General features: G+C 37.5%; 1 protein-coding gene across 1 annotated transcript in view; it reads left to right on the forward strand.

Annotated features, from left to right (window-relative positions):
• COX16 (cytochrome c oxidase assembly factor COX16) overlaps positions 1–19162 on the forward strand; it is a 30911-nt gene extending 11749 nt beyond the window's left edge. Inside the window, exons 3-4 of the mRNA XM_028126594.2 lie at positions 14873–14935; positions 18729–19162. Of these exons, the coding sequence (XP_027982395.1) occupies positions 14873–14935; positions 18729–18845 (180 nt within the window). The 3' untranslated portion in view covers positions 18846–19162. The remainder of the gene's footprint in view (positions 1–14872; positions 14936–18728) is intronic.
• The last annotated feature ends 1420 nt before the right edge of the window (positions 19163–20582 follow it).

Here is a 20582-nt window from a genome sequence, read left to right on the forward strand (position 1 = left end):
TGCCGTTCCAACCCCTTGACTTCCAGGGAGGGGAGTTGGGCTAGAGGTTGAATCAGTTGCCAATGGCGAGGACGTAATCAACCATCCCCACATAATGAAGCCTCCATAAAAACCCAAAAAGATAAAGTTCAGACAGATTCCTGTCTGGGGAACTTGTAGAGGTGCTGGGAGAATAGCCCTCTTAGAGAGGGCATGGAATCCCCACAGCCTTTCCCTATACCTTGCCTGTGTGTTTCTTCCATCTGGCCTTTTATAAGTAAAGTGTTTCAATTCTGTGAGCTGTTCGGGTAGCAGTTGTTGGAACCTCCAGTCCATAGCCAGTGAGAAGTACAGGTGACATCCTGGATTTGCAGTTGGTGTGTGAAGTGGGGACGGGGGCTGTCTTGGATGACTGAGCCCTTAACCTGTAGGATCTGACTCTATCTCTGGGTAGGTAGTGTCAGAATTGAGTTAATTCCTTGGTGGTTTGAAAAAAACCCACACATATTGGAGGAACTGTAACCGAACTAGCTGTAACTGAACTAATGTGAGTTCATTTGCTCCTTGGTGAGTTGCAGATAGAGATTACAGCAGATAATCCATAAGAAATTGCAGCAGGTGGAGTTGTCACACAAAGGAAATTTTCTTTGCAGCAAATAAGGAGATCATGGGAATAACTTCCAATCGTGACTACCCAAACAGGGGTGAGAGAGTTCTTTTTATTTAAGATTAGGATGAATATTCAGAAAGGGGAGCTTTGTCATCACACATAAAGGCGGGAATAAGATTGTGCAGATGTGTTTTATGAAGCCTGTGCTCCTCCCAGGGTAGAGACTTTAACATTGTACTGAAGCAGAGTTAACTGTTGGACAAAGGGAAGGGGCTATGGATATGATCCAAGAGCCAGTATAAACTGGATGGGATCTTGGGCTGGTTACCTCAGGTAAGGTCTGCAGGGCCTCCTTGTTTGTTCATAGGCTAGGACCTTCTCAGTTGACCCAGAGCCAGTATATTTCTTAGTGGGGTCTGAAAAGAAACAGTAGCTGGCTACAGAGAAACAGTTCTCTGAAAAACAAGCTTTAAATTTTCTGCTAGTTTCAATCCTGCGAAGACAACTCAAGAATGTGCTCAGTCAATCTTTACTTCTGAAACGGCACTGGGAGTTTTACCATTGATTTTTTTGTCTCTGATATGGTTAGGCTATCTACTGGCCTATTAGAGACTTAATTTTTTGCATTTCCTTTGTTCCCTTAAAATTCTTACCTACTGTGGTTTTTTTTTTTTCATTTCTTTGTAATTCTAACACCCTCTAAGCAGTTCTGCAAATGTGCTTGGGCAGGTAGAGTTGGTAAGGCACGATAGATCCAGGGGGTGGGGGGCTGGTGGGAGGGGACAGCTGGGGACCTGAAATGTCTGGGTCTTTCTTTTTCTGGGGGCCCCTAACTCTGCTTATAGAATGTTTTCCCTAATGTAGACAACAAGTTGTCCAAGCGCCATTTACTGACTTAATATTTTTTCTTTTCTTTCTTTTTTTCTTCTTTAAAAAGATTTTATTTATTTGATAGAGACACAGCGAGAGAGGGAACACAAGCAGGGGGAGCGGGAGAGGGAGAAGCAGGCTTCTGCTGAGCAGGGAGCCCGATGTGGGGCTCCATCCCAGGACCCTGGGACCATGACCTGAGCCGAAGGCAGACGCCCAACGACTGAGCCACGCAGGCGCCCTGACTTAACATTTTTTCTTTCCTGCTCTTCTGTCCTGTTTTGTTGTCTGTTCTGTTGTATTAGTTTATTTACAAATTACATTGTGGTTTTCAAATTAATTGTGCATTCCTGAGAGATGAACTCACCTCGATCTTGGTGTATACTGTCTTTTTGTAGTGTGTTCTTCAGGAATTCTGCATTAGTGAAGTTGGCCTGTTCTCTTACTGTCTTTTTCAAATTTTGACATCAAGCTTATGCTCACCACATAACTAGAAGGTTTTTTGTTATGCTGGCATTATTTCTTCTTTAGTAAAATCCATTGGTAAAGCCATCTGAACCTGGGGTTTTCTTTATGTGAGATTTTAAAGTACGGATTCAGCTCTTTATACATTACAACACTGTTCAAATAGTTTATTTTTTCTACATGTTAGAAAGTTACACGTTAGAAACTTGTAGTTTTCTATAAATTTGTCCATTTTGTCTAAATTTTCAGTTTTGTTGGCCTAAAAGTATTCATATTATCTGAGTATCAGTTGCCCATAAAATTTATGTTGTTCACCTCCTTTTTTTTTTTTTTTAAAGATTTTATTTATTTATTTGACAGAGAGAGACATAGCAAGAGAGGAAACACGAGCAGGGGGAGTAGGAGAGGGAGAAGCAGGCTTCCCCATGGAGCAGGGAGCCTGATGTGAGGGTCGATCCAAGGACACTGGGATCACGACCTGAGCGGAAGGCAGACGCTTAACGACTGAGCCATCCAGGCGCCCCTGTTGACCTCCTTTTCATTCTAAATACTTATTTGTGATTTCTTTCTTCTAAGTCAATTTTACTTGCGATTTATTGGTTGCTTTTGGTTTATTGATTCTCTTGTCATTCATTTGTTTGATCTTTAATTAGTTCTGTTCTCTATTTTTTCCTTTGAGTTTCTTTTTTCTAACTTTATGCGATAGATTCTTAGCTCATTCCGTTTCCATCTTTTTTTGTAATATAGGCTTATAAGCTGATGAATTTCCTTTTAAACATGGGCCTACGGCGCCTGGGTGGCTCAGTTGGTTGAGCAACTGCCTTCGGCTCAGGTCATGATCCTGGAGTCCCTGGGTCGAGTCTCGCATCGGGCTCCCTGCTCAGCGGGGAGTCTGCTTCTCCCTCTGACCCTCTTCCCTCTTATGCTCTCTATCTCTCATTCTCTCTCTCTCAAATGAATAAATAAAATCTTTAAAAAAAAAATCTAAACATGGGCCTAGCTATGTCATGCAGGTTTAATAATATAATATGTTCATAATCCTCTAATTAAAATTTTTTTCAGTTATTCAGAAGCTATTTAGAAGTATTATTCCTAATTTATAAGTATAGATTTTCTTATTATTTTTTATAATTTTTTTATTAACATATAATTTATTATTTGTTTCAGGGGTACAGGTCTGTGATTCATCAGTCTTACACAATTCACAGCGCTTACCATAGTACCTGCCTTCCCAGTGTTAATCATCCAGACATCCCATCCCACCCACCCCCCTCCACTCCAGCAACCCTCACTTTGTTTCCTGAGATTAAGAGTCTCTTATGGTTTGTCCCCCTCTCTGGTTTCATCTTGCTTCATTCTTCCCTCCCTTCCCATGTGATCCTCTGTCTTGTTTCTCAAATTCCGCACATCAGTGAGATCATATAATACTTGTCTTTCTCTGATTGATTTATTTCCCTTAGGATAATACCCTCTAGTTGTTGCAAATGGCAAGATTTCTTTTTTTTGATGGCTGCATTAATATTTGTATGTATATACCACAACTTTTTTATCCATTCATCTGTTCATGGGCATCTAGGCTCTTTCCATAGTTTGGCTATTGTGGACATTGCTGTTATAAACACTGGGGTGCACATGCCCCTTCGGATCACTATGTTTGTATCTTTGGACTAAATACCCAGTAGTGCACTTGCTGGGTCATAGGGTAGCTCTATTTTCAACTTTTTGGGGAACCTCCATCCTGTTTTCCAGAGTGGCTGCACCAGCTTGCATTCCCACCAACTGTTTAGGAGGGTTCCCCTTTCTACGCATCCTTGCGAACACCTGTCATTCCTGACTTCTTAATTTTAACCATTCTCACTGGTGTAAGGTGGTATCTCATTGAGGTTTTGATTTGGATTTCCCTGATGCCAAGTGATGTTGAGCACTTTTTCATGTGTCTGTTGGCCATTTGAATGTCTTCTTTGCAGAAATGTCTGTTCATGTCTTCTGCCCATTTCTTGATCGGATTATTTGTTCTTTGGGTGTTGAGTTTAATAAGTTGCTTATTGATTTTGGATACTAGCCCTTTATCTGAGATGTCATTTGCAAATATCTTCTTCCATTCTGTCAGTTGTCTTTTGGTTTTGTTGACTTTCTTTTGCTGTGCAAAAGCTTTTTAACTTGATAAAGTCCCAATAGTTCATTTTGCCCTTGCTTCCTTGCCTTTGGTGATGTTTCTAGGAATAAGTTGCTGTGGCTGAGGTCAAAGAGGTTGCTGCCTGTGTTCTCCTCAACGATTTTGGTGGATTCCTCTCTCACATTTAGGTCTTTCATCCATTTTGAGTCTATTTTTGTGTGTGGTGTGAGGAAATGGTCCAGATTCATTCTTGTGCATGTGGATTTCCAATTTTCCCAAAAGCATTTGTTGAAGAGACTGTCTTTTTTCCATTGGACATTCTTTCCTGCTTTGTCGAAGATTAGTTGACCATAGAGTTGAGGGTCCATTTCTGGGCTCTCTGTTCTGTTCCATTGATCCGTGTGTCTGTTTTTGTGCCAGTACCATACTGTCCTGATGATTACAGCTTTGTAATAGAGCTTGAAGTCCAGAATTGTGATGCCACCAGCTTTGCTTTTCTTTTTCAACATTCCTCTGGCCATTTGGGATCTTTTCTGGTTCCATACAAATTTTAGGATTATTTGTTCCATTTCTTTGAAAAAAGTGGATGGTATTTTGATAAGGATTGCATTAAATGTCTAGATTGCTCTAGGTGGCATAGATATTTTCACAATATTTGTTCTTCCAATCCATGAGCATGGAATGTTTTTCCATTTCTTTGTGTCTTCCTCAATTTCTTTCACGAGTATTTTATAGTTTTCTGAGTACGGATTCTTTGCCTCTTTGGTTAGACTTATTTCTAGGTATCTTATGGTTTGGGGTGCAATTATAAATGGGATTGACTCCTTAATTTCTCTTTCTTCTGTCTTGTTGGTATATAGAAATGCCAACATAGAATTTATATCCTGTCACTTTAGTGAATTCCTGTATGACTTCTAGCAGTTTTGGGGTGGAATCTTTTGGGTTTTCCACATAAAGTATCATATCATCTGCAAAGAGTGAGAGTTTGATGTCTTCTTTGCTGATTCAGATGCCTTTTATTTCTTTTTGTTGTCTGATTGCTGAGGCCAGGACTTCTAATACTATGTTAAAAAGCATTGGTGATAGCGGACATCCCTGCCGTGTTCCTGACCTTAGGGGAAAAGCTCTTAGTTTTTCCCCATTGAGAATGATATTTGCTGTGGGTTTTTCATAGATGGATTTTATGATATTGAGGTATGTACCCTCTGTCCGTATACTGGGAAGAGTTTTAATCAAGAAAGGATGCTGTATTTTGTCAGGTGCTTTTTCTGCATCTATTGAGAGGATCATATGATTCTTGTTCTTTCTTTTATTAATGTATTATATCACATGGATTGATTTACAGGTGTTGAACCAACCTTGCAGCCCAGCAATAAATCCCACTTGGTGGTGAATAATCCTTTTAATGTACTGTTGGATCCTATTGGCTAGTATTTTGGTGAGAATTTTTGCATCCATGTTCATCAAGGATATTGGTCTGTAGTTTTCCTTTTTGATGGGGTCTCTGGTTTTGGGATCAGGGTAAAGCTGGCCTCATAAAATTGAGTTTGGAAGTTTTCCTTCCATTTCTATTTTTTGGAAGAGTTTCAGAAGAGTAGGTATTAATTCTTCTTTAAATGTTTGGTAGAATTCCCCCTGGGAAGCCATCTGGCCCTGCGCTCTTGTTTGTTGGGAGATTTTTGATCACTGCTTCAATTTCCTTACTGGTTATGGATCTGTTCAGGTTTTCTGTTTCTTCCTGGTTTGGTTTTGGTAGTTTATACATCTCTAGGAATGCATCCATTATAATATGTTCTTATAATTGTTTGTATTTCTTTGGTGTTGGTTGTGATCTCTCCTCTTTCATTCATGATTTTATTTATTTGGGTCCTTTCTCTTTTTTGATAAGAGGCTTATGTCTAGGGGTTTATCAATCTTGTTAATTCTTTAAAAAAACCAGCTCCTAGTTTTGTTGATCTGTTCTACTGTTCTTTTGGTTTCTATTTCATTGATTTCTGCTCTGATCTTTATTATTTCTCTTCTCCTGATGGGCTTAGGCTTTATTTGCTGTTCTTTCTCCAGCTCCTTTAGGTGTAGGGTTAGGTTGTGTATTTGAGACCTTTCTTGTTTCTTGAGAAAGGCTTGTGTTGCTATATACTTTCCTCTTAGGACCGCCTTTGCCACATCCCAAAGGTTTTGAACAGTTATGTTTTCATTTTCATTTGCTTCCCTGAATTTTTTAAATTCTTCTTTAATTTCCTGGTTGACCCATCATTCTTTAGTAGGATGCTCTTTAGCCTCCATGTATTTGAGTTCTTTCCAACTTTCTTCTTGTGATTGAGTTCTAGTTTCAAAGCATTGTGGTCTGAAAATATGCAGGGAATGATCCCAATCTTTTGGTACCGGTTGAGACCTGATTTGTGACCCAGGATGTGATCTATTCTGGAGAATGTTCCAGGGGCACTAGAGAAGAATGTGTATACTGTTGCTTTGGGATGGAATGTTCTGAATATATCTGTGAAGTCCATCTGGTCCAGTGTGTCATTTAAAGCCTTTATTTTCTTTTTGATCTTTTGCTTAGATGATCTGTCCATTTCAGTGAGGATGGTGTTAAAGTCCCCTACTATTGTTGTATTATTGTCGATGTGTTTCTTGGCTTTTGTTGTTAATTGGCTGCTCCCATGTTAGGGGCATAGATATTTAAAATTGTTAGATCTTCTTGTTGGATAGACCTTTTAAGTATGATGTAGTGTCCTTCCTCATCTCTTATTATAGTCTTTGGTTTAAAATCTAATTTGTCTGATAGAAGGATTGCTACCCCAGCTTTCTTTTGATGTCCATTAGCATGGTAAATGTTTTTCCACTCCCTACTTTAAATCTGGAGGTGTCTTTGGGTCTAAAATGAGTCTCTTGCAGACAGCATATCGATGGGTCTTGTTATTTTATCCAATCTGATAGTCTGTGTCTTTGATTGGGGCATTTAGCCCATTTACATTCAGGATAACTATTGAAAGATATGAATTTAGTGCCACTGTATTGCCTGTAAGGTGACTGTTACTGTATATTGTCTGTGTTCCTTTCTGGTCTATGTTACTTTTAGGCTTGTTCTTTGCTTAGAGGACCCCTTTCAATATTTCTTGTAGGGCTGGTTTGGTGATCGTAAATTCTTTTAGTTTTTGTTTTTCCTGGAAGTTTTTTCTCTCCCCTTCTATTTTCAATGAGAGCCTTCCTGGTTATAGAATTCTTGGCTGCATATTTTTCTCATTTAGTGCCCTGAATATATCATGCCAGTCCTTTCTGGCCTGCCAGGTCTCTGTGAATAGGTCTGCTGCCAATCTAATGTTTCTACCATTGTAGGTTACAGACCTCTTGTCCCGAGCTGCTTTCAGGACTTTCTCTTTGTCTCTGAGACTTGTGAGTTTTACTATTAGATGTCAGGGTGTTGACCTATTTTTATTGATTTTGAGGGGGGTTCTCTGTGCCTCCTGGATTTTGATGCCTGTTTCCGTCCCCAAATTAGGGAAGTTCTCTGCTATAATTAGCTCCAATATACCTTCTGCCCTTCTCTCTCTTCTTCTTCTGGGATCCCAATTATTCTAATGTTGTTTTGCTTTATGGTATCACTTATCTCCCGAATTCTCCCCTCGTGATCCAGTAGTTGTTTATCTCTCTTTTTCTCAGCTTCTTTATTCTCCATCATTTGGTTTCCTTTTTTTTAAAGATTTTATTTATTTATTTGACAGAGAGAGAGATAGCGAGAGTAGGAACACAAGCTGGTGGAGTGGGAGGGGTGAAGCAGCTTCCTGCCGAGCAGGGAGCCTGATGTGGGACTCGATCCCAGGACTCTGGGATCATGACCTGAGCCGAAGGCAGACGCTTAATGACTGAGCCACCCAGGCACCCGTCATCATTTGGTTGTCTAAGATCACTAATTCTCTCTTCTGCCTCATTTATCCGAGCAGTTAGAGCCTTCATTTTTGATTGCACGCCATTAATAGCCTTTTTGATTTCGACTTGGTAAGATTTTAGTTCTTTTATTTCTCCAGAAAGAGATTCTCTAGTATCTTCTATGCTTTTTTCAAGCCCAGCTAGTATCTTTATAATCATCATTCTGAACTCTAGTTCGACATCTTGCTAATGTCTGTATTAATTAGGTCCCTGGCAGTTGGTACTGCCTCTTGTTCTTTTTTTTGAGGTGAGTTTTTCCGTCTTGTCATTTTGTCCAGAGAAGAATAGCTGAATGAGAGAACAAAATGCTAAAAGGGTAACAATGACCCCAGAAAAATATACACTAAACAAAACAGAAGAGACCTGAAACTGTGGGGAAAAGAAAGAAAAAAAAAAAAAAGAATATGATCAGGCTGGTGAATAGAACAGAGCCACACACTAGATTTTGGGTGTATTTTGGTCTTGTTAGAAGAAACTGCCTCCCAAAATTTTAAAGAAAGAAAAACTTATATATGTACAAAAATAAGGGTAAATAAGATGAAGAGATGGAATATGACTGTAAAGATGAAAATTTAAAAAGATTTTGAAAAAGGAATTGATAAGTTGGTTGAAAAAGAACAAAAAACTTATAAAAAATGTGATTAGGTGGGAGACTACGATAAAGTAATATACTAGATTTTAGGTTATATTTTGGTCTGTTAGAAGAAACTGTATCCCAAAATCTTAAAGAAAGAAAAACGTGTGTGTGTGTGTGTGTGTGTGTGTGTGTGTGTGTACACACACACAAAATAAGGTTAAATACAATGAAGGGATAGAATATGACTGTAAAAATGAAAATTAAAAAAGATTTTAAAAAAGGAATTGGTAAGATGTTGGGTAAAAAAGGAAAGAAGAAAAATTCAACTAAAAAATAGAAAAGGAAAAAACTAAAGAAAATTTAAAAAATTAACTTTGAAGGACTAATGAATCATGGGAGAAAAGCAATGAATTCTGTGTGCTGTACTTCTCTAGTGCTGGAGTTTTACATTTCTTATTGATTGGTAAACTTGGTCTTGGCTGGATGTTCTTGCTGATCTTCTGGGGAAGGAACCTGTTGCAGTGATTCTCAAATGTCTTTGCCTGAGGCAGAATTGCACTGCCCTTGCCAGGGGCCCTGCTAAGTAATGTGCTCAGGTTTGCTCTTGGGAGCTTTTGTTCCCTGAAAGCTTTCTGTACAGCTTTGGAGGAGAGTGAAAATGGCGGCCTGCCAGTCTCTGGTACCGGAGGAGCTGAGAGCTCTAGGCCCCACTCCTTAGTGAGCCCCCAGAGAAAAGCATTCGATCACCCCTGTCTCCCTGGGCTCCGGCTGTGCTCTGAGCTCACCCAGCCTGTGACTGAGTGTTTCTATCTGTAGCACACGACCCCGTTTGGAGTCTCCAAACCCAGCAGATTCCTGTGGTGCGCTGCCATGCTGTTCCTCCCGGGGGAGGAAGGGGAGTCTCCCTGGATCTGCCACTTGTTGGGTCTCTGCAGCCAGCTTTCCCATTCCAATACCTGGGAGCTCTGCTGCACTCAGGCACCCCCGGTCTTTCTGTGACCCCAAGGGTCCTGAGACCACACTGTCCCGCGAGGGTTCCACCCCCTGCTTAGCCACTGGAGCGACATCCCTCAGCGGAGCAGACTTCTAAAAGTTCGGATTTTGGGCTCCGCTGCTCTATCACTTGCGGGTAGTGGCTGACGGAGGCTCCCTCCCCCCGCCATTTATCTTCTCGAATATCGCCTCGGATTCACTTCTCCTCATGTCCTACCTTCCAGAAAGTGGTCACTTTTCTATTCATAGAATTGCTGCTATTCTTTTCTTCGATATCCTGTTGAGTTTGTAGGTGTTCTGAATGGTTTGATAACTAGCCGAATTCCTGGGACCAGACAAACTTTAGGTCTCCTCCTCCGCCATCTTGCTACTTCTCCTGCTTATTTTTTATTGATTTCTAACTTAGATGGCGTTGTAATCAAATAATATTTTCAATGAGTTCATTCTTTGATATTTGTTGAGCCTTGTTTTATGACCCAACATATGATTGATCAGTTTATATATAAATAATGTGTGCTTGAAAAAATGTATATCTGGCACTTTTGGGTACATATTAAAAATTTATACATCCATTTGGCCAGGTTTGTAGGGTTTTCTCAAATTTTCTGTAGTGTTGACTTTTTAAATCTGTTTTTCTATCTGCTTCTGAGAAAATTGTGCTAACATCTCTCATTATGATTCCATATCACCATGATAGTAGGCACACATAATTTCAGAATTATTACATCTTCATGGGGATTTGAGTTTTTAGTGTAATGAAGTTTTGGTTAAAAAACAAAATTTATATAAATTTAAATATTGATAAATTTAAAGATCAAATTGGTTTTATTCAGTGATTCATGCATCAGGCAAATGGAAAGGAGCTCTGAGCAGGGACAAGGAAAGAGCACATTATTTCATCTTTCTTGGGGGGACAGACAAGGACAATCAGGTAGTTTACCCCACTACTCTGACCAGGAAATTCCAGACTGACTGGTTAAGATTACATTCCTGGGGGAGGGTGGAACTTAGGTTAGATACTAAGTTTCAGTTTGGTGACATGCTTAGCAGAAGTCACTCCATTTTGGGCCTTTTGTCTTTTTCTTAACACTTTGCTTGCTAATAATGCTTTTTTCCTTAAAGGCTGTTTTGTTGCATGTCAATATAACTTCTTTAGCTTCCTTTTTAATCTTAACTTTTCTATAAACATAAGTTTTAAATATATATCTCTTATAAACAGAATATATGTTTTTAATAGTCTTTTTAATTGGATCATTAAATCCATTTACACTTAATGTAAATTTTTATATATTTGGGTTTAAATATGCTTTCTTTTTATGCACTATTTGTTACAATTATTTCTTTTTGACTTTTGTCCTCTTTTGGATTAATAATGTTTTATTAATTTGTTGTTGTTCTGTTGGTTTGAAAGCTGTATTTTTACTTTTCCACGAGGGGTTACTGTAGAGATTGTTGCAGGTTTTAGTTTTTGTTTTTTTCCTCCTACTGTTTGGTCTTGAGGGGGAGCAGGATATGCTCTCCCAAAATGAACCATTTTGACATGTGGATTATTTTGAGCTGAAGACCCAGCAGACTATGGAAAAGCTTTTTATCTCCTTTAACTGCCTAAAACAACTTAGATGGAGGACCTGTACCAGGAAGAGATCTTTTACCAGATATATAACTTTTTATACCAGAAAGACTTACCTGCATGGCATAGTAGACATTTGTTTACCAAACATTTGCTCTTTTCATCTTCCTGTGATTTTCTTCCTCCCCTTTTAAACCTTAGTTCCCTACCTCATTTTCCTTAGCTCAGAATGATATTTAATTGCCTAACTCAATTGCCTGGCTACCTGTGAGTCTCATATCTTTGTGGGCCTCCCATACATACATAATTTTTTTTTCTCCTGTTCATGTGTTTTATGTCAGTTATTAGGCCGGCCAATGAACCTAGAAGGGAAGAAGGGAAAATTCCTCCCCAACATTCTGGTTTTGGTATTAGTGTAATGCTGGCTTCATAACATAAGTTGGTTTCCCTTCCTTTTTTATTTTCTGGAACAGATTGTGTAGAATTGGTGTTACTTTCTTAACTATTTTATACAATTTGCCAGTGACACCTTCTGGGCTTCAGTCTTTTTTAAAATGTATTTAGCTATAGATTTAATTTTTTAAATAGATAAGACTATTCTGGTTATGGATTCTTCTTTTTCTGACATTTCCTAATTGGTTTTCACTTGAGTAAAGAAACCCTATTGATTTTGTATGTAGATCCATGCACTTTGATTGATATTTATCTGTTAATCTAGCCACTTTGTTGAATTCTGTTAACCGTAGTCATAGTAAATATTCTTTTTTTTTTTTAAAGACTTTATTTATTTATTTGAGAGAGAGAGAGAACGAGAGAGAGAGAGCACATGAGAGGGGGGAGGGTCAAGGGAGAAGCAGACTCCCTGTCGAGCAGGGAGCCCGATGCGGGACTCGATCCAGGGACTCCAGGATCATGACCTGAGCTGAAGGCAGTCGCTTAACCAACTGAGCCACCCAGGCACCCATAGTAAATATTCTTAATAGAGGAACATTAGAAGCATTCCCATTAAAGCCAAGAATAAGAAAAGAATATTCATAATTGTAGCTACTTTTTAGTACTGTTTGGCAGGTCATAGCCCTATACCATATATAGTCAAACAGAAAAAAGAAATAAGCGGTGTGAAGTTTAGAAAGAAAGAATGGAAAATGTGATTATGTGCAGATGAAATGTTGCCTACCAAGAAATTTGTCTGCTGAAGAAGATTAAAACTATTAGAATGAATAAGGTAGTTCAACAAGGTCACTCTTCACTTATAAATGCTTTGCAATTTTCATTTTTTATAACCTCTTTAACATGTTAATATAATTTAAAACTTCTTTAGCTTCCATATATTTGGATGTTTCCTGCAGTTATCTTTTTGCTATTGATTTTAAATGTTACCACTTCTCAGCCTTTTGGCTAAGATCAAGTGATTTTAAATGTTATCTAATATAGTCAGTGTGGCATGTATGACAATATTTTTTACATGTGATTTTGCCTAGTTTTCCCTTCTGCCCTAGAATAAGTTTAGTTCTTATAAACATATTGTGTGTATTTGAGGGGAAATGGCAATCTAAATTTTGGGGGCTCAAAATTCTATATATGCCTATTAGAAAAATCTTATTATTTTACTCCTATTTTCAATAATCACATTAATTTATAATCTGCTTGATCTATTAGATTCTGTAAAAGGTATGTTAAGCTCTTCTAGAATGTTTGTGTTTAGGGGCGTCTGGGTGGCTCAGATGGTTAAGCATCTGCCTTTGGCTCAGGTCATGATCTCCATGTCCTGGGATCGAGCCCCACGCCTGGCTCCCTGCTGAGCAGGGAGTTTGCTTCTCCCTTTTCCTCTGCCTCTCCCCACTTTTCCTACTCTCTCTCTCTCTCTGTGTCTCTCTCTGTCTCAAATGAATAAATAAAAAATTCTTTAAAAAAAAAAAGCCTTTCTCTTTAAAAAAAGTGTTTATCCATTTTGATGCATACATTTTATTTTATTTATTTTATTTTTATTTTTTAAATATTTATTTATTTGACAGAGAGAGACACAGCGAGAGAGGGAACACAAGCAGGGGGAGTGGGAGAGGGAGAAGCAGGGTTCCCGCCGAGCAGGGAGCCCAATGCGGGGCTCAATGCGGGGCTCGATCCCAGGACCCTGGGATCATGACCTGAGCCGAAGGCAGACACTTAACGACTGAGCCACCCAGGCATCCCTTGATGCATACATTTTAAAGCAATGTAGTCACATGATATTTTATAATTCTTACATATTTTTGAAAAATTGTTCCATTTATCAATATAAAATCTGCCTTTTTGATAGTTTGCCTTGAACTCTGTTTTATCCATTATAAATACTGCTATTTAGTGATCTCCCTATCCCCATAGCTTTTTTGTTGGTGTATCATTTTTATAGCCCTCTACTGTCAACCTTTTGCTTTCATTCTTTTTTATGTGCATTTCTTGTAAGTAGTGTATAGCAGGATTTTTTAAAGTTCAGAAAATCTCTACTAGTTAATAGATGAGTTTAATATTTACTGTAATTATTGATACATTTGTATATATTTCTACCACTCGAAACTGATTGAGAAAAAAAATCAAGTAAAAGTCAAGAAAGAAGAAAAGATAAAACAGTAAAAATGAAACTGAGGTTGAAAATAATCTTCCATCAATAGCAATACTGAAATAATTCTATCTTCTTTTACCATACAAGGTTGCTAATGAGCAGTCTTTTTTCTTTTTTTTTTTTTTTTTTGAGCAGTCTTTTTTCTAATCCATATTCCTTTGTAAGTAAACAGTCTTTTCAACTCTTTTTGGTTTTGAGATTTTCTTTTTTATCCTTAGTATTCTAAAGCTTTACTATTACTTGATTAAGAATGGGCAGTTTTTGTTTTGTTGTGGTTATTTTTTATTGTGTTTTTTCAATCTTGGGACTCATGTTTCTCTAAATATTCAATTAATTACTGGTCAATTATTTAATTATATCCCTTCTTCCATTCTCTTTGTTCTCTAATTCTGAAACCCCTAATAGACATGTGTTGGAACTTTTGGATCTAGCTTTTATAATACAGCTTTTCTTTCGTTCATCCCAACTCTTGTGCAGCATTCTAATGGAATCTTCAGGTTGTATTTCTAGTGTGTTAATTTAGTCTTAAATTCAGTCACTATTCTGCTCTTCCATTTATGTTAGTTTGGGTTTTGTTGTTGTTGTTTGTTTATTGACTTCTGCAATCACATTCTTCTTTCCTTAACACTTTGCCACACACAGATAACATGACATCAGCTCCTATTTAACACTGTGGAATCCTGTCTAATATTTTCTTAGACACTTTATTTCAGGTGTATTGAAGGTGTTCTTTTTTGTTTTCAAGAGCAGCATACATTTATTAGTATTTTTATGTAATAACATCATTTAGGGTGGTGGTTAACAGCATGGACTGTGGAAGCACAAGGCCAAGGTTCGAAGCCAGTTTCTTCCTCTTCAATAAGTAATTCAAACTCCTTGTGTCCCATTATCTTTACTTGTGATCATCATCATCATAATTATATGTTTTTGTGAGTATATGTCAAAATGCCTGGCACATAAAAAGTGCTCAGTAAATATTAGCTGCTGACAGTTGTAGTAGTAGTGGTAGCAGTGCCCTAGTTATCACTCTACGGTTGGACTGATCGAGATTTTGTCATGTGTTTGTTATCTGCCTTACCATCCCAGCCATCCCTTATGTGACTTTTTAAATTCAAGTTGCATATAACAGACTTAAATAACTTACGGCTCCTCTTTCTTTTCTACAGATTGATCCCGAATTAGAAAAAAAACTGAAAATGAGTAAAGTATCATTGGAATCAGAGTATGAGGTACATATGTTAATGTATGTTATATGTTAATATCTCTTTTGTAACAGTCTTACTAGTCAGTGACTGATTCTGTCTGTCTTAAGGTGAATTTGAATTATTACCAGTGCAGAAAAAAATTACCCCAAACAATATGGTATTGGGACAACTAACTATGTAGTCATTTGGGAAAAGAAAATAAAGATGGATGTCTATTTCACATATTAAAATGAATAAATTCTAGGTGGAACAAGAATTTAAAAATAAAAAAAACAATGCTAAAAATACTAGGAGAAAAAAATGGAGATTCTTTTTTGTGGTCTTGAGTCAGAAAAGGTGATTTAAATGTGATACAAAATTCAAAAGCTTTAAAAGTAAAGACTGATGAGTTTATAAAAATTCAAAAGTTCGGCCTAAAACAAAATAATGTGTATAAAGTCACTAGTTAAATGAGGAATTGTAAAAATACTGTTTATCTTTTCATGATGAATTAGTTTATTTAAATATGAGCAGCATCTACAGATCAACATGGAAAAGTTTAATATTTTAGTTGGTCAGTGGGAACATGGGCAAAGAATGTAAAGACTTCAGCAAAAAGGAAATAAATATCATTCTTTTTTGTGTGTGTGTCTTTAATAATTTTTTTTATTTAAATTCAATTAGCCAACATGTAGTACATCATAACTTGATGTAGTGTTCAGTGATTTATTAGTTGCGTATAACACCCAGTGCTCATCACATCATGTGCCCTTCTTAATGCCCATCACTGAGTTACCCCATCCCCCCACCCACCTCCCTTTCCGCAGCCCTCAGTTTGTTTCCCAGAGTCAAGAGTCTCTCATGGTTTGTCTCCCTCTCTGATTTCTTCCCATTCAGTTTTCCCTCCCTTCCCCTATGATCCTCTGTGCTATTTCTTATATTCCACATATGAGTGAAACCATATGATAATTGTCTTTCTCTGATTGATTTATTTCACTTAGCATAATACCCTCCAGTTCTATCCATGTTGATGTAAATGGTAGGTATATATCCTTTCTGATGGCTGAGTAATATTCCCTTGTAAATATGAACCGCATCTTTATCCATTCATCTGTTGAAGGACATCTTGGCTTCTTCTACAGTTTGGCTATTAATAGTGGACATTGCTGCTATGAACATTGGGGTGCAGGTGCCCCTTCTTTTCACTACATCTGTATCTTTGGGGTAAATACCTAGTAGTGCGATTGCTGGGTTGTAGGGTAGCTCTACTTTTAACTTCTTGAGGAACCTCCATACTGTTTTCCAGAGTGGCTGCACCAGTTTGCATTCCCACTGATAGTGTAAGAGAGTTCCCCTTTCTCCACATTCTTGCCAACATCTCTTGTTTCCTGACTTGTTAACTTTAGCCGCTCTGACTGGTGTAAGGTGGTATCTCATTGTGGTTTTGATTTGCATTTCCCTGATGGCAAGTGATGTGGAGAATAAGTACTCTTAAACATATGACAAGATACCAAACTTACAGGAATGTTAGTTAAAAGTATAACGACGTGTCATTGTCCACCCTTCTGATTAGCAAAAATTAAAGTGTTTAATAGCGCATGGTATTATAGCAGGTAGTTAGGGGGGATGTTCTCCATTTCTTGTATTTTGTTGATTTTTTTGGCTGTGGATCATATTTTCCTGTTTCTTTGTATGGTTGGTCATTTTTGCTTGAAAGGTGAACATTGTAAATAATACATTGAAGAGACTTGTGAAGAATTGATTCTCATTTTTAGCAGGCAGTTAAATTATTGGCTGATCATTTTGAGCTTGGTTTTGTCTTTTTAAGAGAGGATCTGTGGAAAGGCTTTGGTGTTTCCTAAACTGCTGTAACTTCATGGGACTCATTCTCCAAATTGTCTCTCTAGAGGATCTTGTCAGAGCTTGGCTTTAAGCTTTGTTGGAATGAGTCCAAAGTCGATCTTACTCTTGGCATAATCCTTATTCCTAAAGAGTAGCCTTTGTGGTGTCTCAGGTGTATGTCAAGGTAGAAGCTAGGTATTAAAGAGAGGTCTTTACTGTAGCAGGGCTGAAAATCCAGTATTGACACTGCTCTTCTTCAGCACTTCTTGATTCTGTTTCATACTCAATTCTGTAGCAGTTGGTTGTTAAGTGGTAAGCCTTAGGTGGTCTTGCCCAACACATGTACAGCATAGTCTTCAGTGACTGTACATGTTTTGCAAAATTCCACAGAGACTCTTTTATTTACTAAAGATCTTTGAAGACTGGAACACGTTTATGTGAAGTTCTGCCATCCTTGCATCCCGTCTAAGAATTATTTGTTTTTTTTTTTTAATTTTTAAAAAATTTTTTAAAAGATTTTAATTTATTTGACAGAGGGAGAGACAGTGAGAGAGGGAACACAAGCAGGGGGAGTGGGAGAGGGAGAAGCAGACTTCCCGCTGAGCAGGGAGCCCGATTGGGGGCTCGATCTCAGGACCCTGGGATCATGACCTGAGCCAAAGGCAGACACTTAACGACTGAGCCACCCAGGCGCCCCTCATCTAAGAATTATTCTTAAGTTCTCTTGAGCATATATGTCTTATGTTATCTGGGAAAAGTCATTCTTTCTTCAAACCTTTTTATAACTTTGGATAATTTCATAACTATACTTGAAAATAATTTACTCCTTTGCACATTAAATTAGTAGAACTTTGTTCATTTACATATATTTAATATAGACTCCTGGCAAAACTGTAAGTGACATTTAGAGAATGGTTTCAGTTCACTACTTCCCCAATATTTTGCCAAAACCTATGACTTGCTACTTCTCTATCTATAAGCACTATGTCAGTAGTGATGCTGTGGAGGGTTTGTCTGGGAGTAAATTTTCTTTTAGTTATTTTGGAAACCATAGAATTTGAGAACTGAAGAAACCATGTAGACCATTTGGTTCGCCTTTTTATTATTATTTATGAGGGAATTAGTGACCAGATGGCTTAAATCGCTTGCCCAAGGTTATACAGCTTGTTAGCAAAAGAGAAATGCTTATTACCCAAGTGTCATTGTAAGTTTATATCATTTTCCCTATCTCTGGATGTAAGCTATTCTGTGTTCTCTGAGCCTCTTTTTCTATCTTATTTACTCAATAATTCCAGAACAATCAAAGCAGATGTAGAAAAGTTACTGTCAGAGTGGTGTTGAAGGGTGAAGAACCATTTATATTTTTCCCTTTATCCTACCTTCGTTTCCCTGCTGAGAGGTATTTCACACTAACTGTGAAGGTACCATGATCCAAACTGTAGTTGAAACTAGGTTTTATTGACTGAAAGGTATTTATTTGCTCTTGGCAGCTGTGGGGAATGTCTTCATTCATAGGCTCAGACTCATTTCTCAGGTGCAGGACAAATCATCTTAGTCTCTTTTCTTCCTTCTAGCAGACTTTAGGGTCTCTACCTTTGGTCTTTTCCTCTCATTTGCTACTGTCACCATGCTAACCCATGCTAGTCATTATTAGCTGAATCAGCCTTCAGAGTTGGACTTTTGTTTTCCCGGCTTCTTGCCTTTCTTTGTGCTTTCCAAAATAAAGTATGCAGACTCTTTCTCTAATTTGATAATTTTATTCTGATGGGGGGAGGGAGAAAGATAGTCTAAATAACCTCCATAGCAAGCAAGAAAAATTCCAAATCCTAGGAAATATGCCATTACTGCAATTATTATGTGTGACATGCAGTTGATTTATTTGTTAAAATTATAATTGAGGGCCTATTGGATTTTTTCCACTCATTTATTCATGTCCTAATCAAAGCCACAGGACTTTTACCCTAACATATATACTTTAATTTTTGTGGCTCTATAGAAAATAAAGGACTCCGCTTTTGATGACTGGAAGAATATTCGAGGACCCAGACCTTGGGAAGATCCTGACCTCCTCCAAGGACGAAATCCAGAAATTCTTAAGACTAAGACAACTTGACTCAGTTGATTCTTTTCTTTCCTTTTTTTTTTAAACAAAAATGTTATCAACTGGAATTCCCACTACATATCCAGTGGGAAGAAAATTTCAGACCTGCAAAAGCTTGGATGTGAGTTAACGTGATGACAGATAATCTTGGTAAAAAGTCACAGTAACATCAGGCAGTGATTTTATGTCACACCTATGTAGGAAAATAATATCGATCACAGGCTGATGAGAGTTTTGGTTTTACTTATAACACCTCACATGATATACTAATCAGTCTCCAAAGTGTCACCTGATGATTGTATTGATACAATTAAAACATGTTAAGAAAATTATATTGTTCTTGGTTAAGGCAAAAATCATGAAATAGTACATATTACATACAGATACAGCAAATGTGTTCAAGTATTCCATAGATGACTGCAATTTGGAAATACTGATTTTTAAGGTATGCTTTATGCCTTAGCATTATTTGCATGCAACTTGACTGTAGTTTTGTTCTTATTTTTTTAACTTGGGGTTTGCTATGATCTAAATGCTAGGCAAAAGGATAGAATTGAGGGAAGTTAGTTTTTTTAAATTTATTTTCTCCTTTTTACCCCTGTCTTAGCCAGCTCTGTTGCCCCACTCTTTGGTATTTTCACATTGAGTTCCAGATGCCTAAAGTCTCAATTGAAATACTCCCCCTTATGTTGCCAAAAAATTATAAATCTACCCGCCTCTTGCCCAATCAAGATCACTATTTTCAGTGGGTTAGTTTTAGCAAAAAGGAAACCATGCTGATTATCTAGTGATGATAAATCGTAATAGAAATAGAGATCTGAGAGAACAATTGGATTTCATGGGCCAAGAAAAATAATAGACCTCCACTTAAACATCGCTCCATGTGCAAAAAGTAACTCAAAATGGATCTAATTTAAATGTAAAACTTAAAACTTTTGGGAAAAGAAGGCAGAAAGTCTTCAGGACTTAGTGTATAGTTCTTAAAAAATAGTTCTTAACAAAAACATTCATAAAAGAAAAACTTGGTAAATTGGATCTCATCAAAATTAAAAACTTTTGTTTTCCAAAGACCCCATTAAAAAATGAAAATACAATCCAGACTGAGAGAAAATATTTGCAAACCACATTTCTGCTAAAAGATACATACCTAGAATATATAAAGAATTCTGAAAACTCAATAATAAAAAAGCAAACAGTCCAGTTAGAAAATGGTCAAAAGACACAAAGTGACATTTCACTGAAGAGGGTATATGAATATGGCAAATAAGCACATGAAGAGAATGGTTGACATCACTAGCCATCAGGGAAATACAAATTTGGACTACACTGAGAAATCACTACACACTTATTAGAACAGCTGAAATAAGTGACAATTCCAAATGTTGGTAAGGATGTGGAGAAACTAGATCTCTCACACATTTGCTGGTATAATGTAAAATGGTACAACTGGTCTAGAAAATTGGTAGTTTCTTTAAAAACAGCATACGGGCCTTCAGTTTCTGGTCCAACATGTAGGAACCTTGGAAGTCACACCTCCCATCCTAACAAAAAGAAAAAGCTGAAAACCTGAAAATCAACAACTATTCTTTGATCCATGAGAGAATTGAAGACACGGGACAAAAGCACCACCTGAAAACCTGAGATAGACAAATACAGAGGATCACAGGTTACCTGAAGGAGAAACTACCCCAAAGCCACTGCTGGAGCCAGCATCAGGTAGGAATGCTTGAAGGGTAATTGACTGATTAC

Source organism: Eumetopias jubatus, unplaced genomic scaffold (assembly GCF_037043125.1).
Source record: "Eumetopias jubatus isolate StellerSeaLion01/CBP00866 unplaced genomic scaffold, mEumJub1_p1.0 scaffold_7, whole genome shotgun sequence".
Taxonomy (NCBI): Eukaryota; Metazoa; Chordata; class Mammalia; order Carnivora; family Otariidae; genus Eumetopias; species Eumetopias jubatus.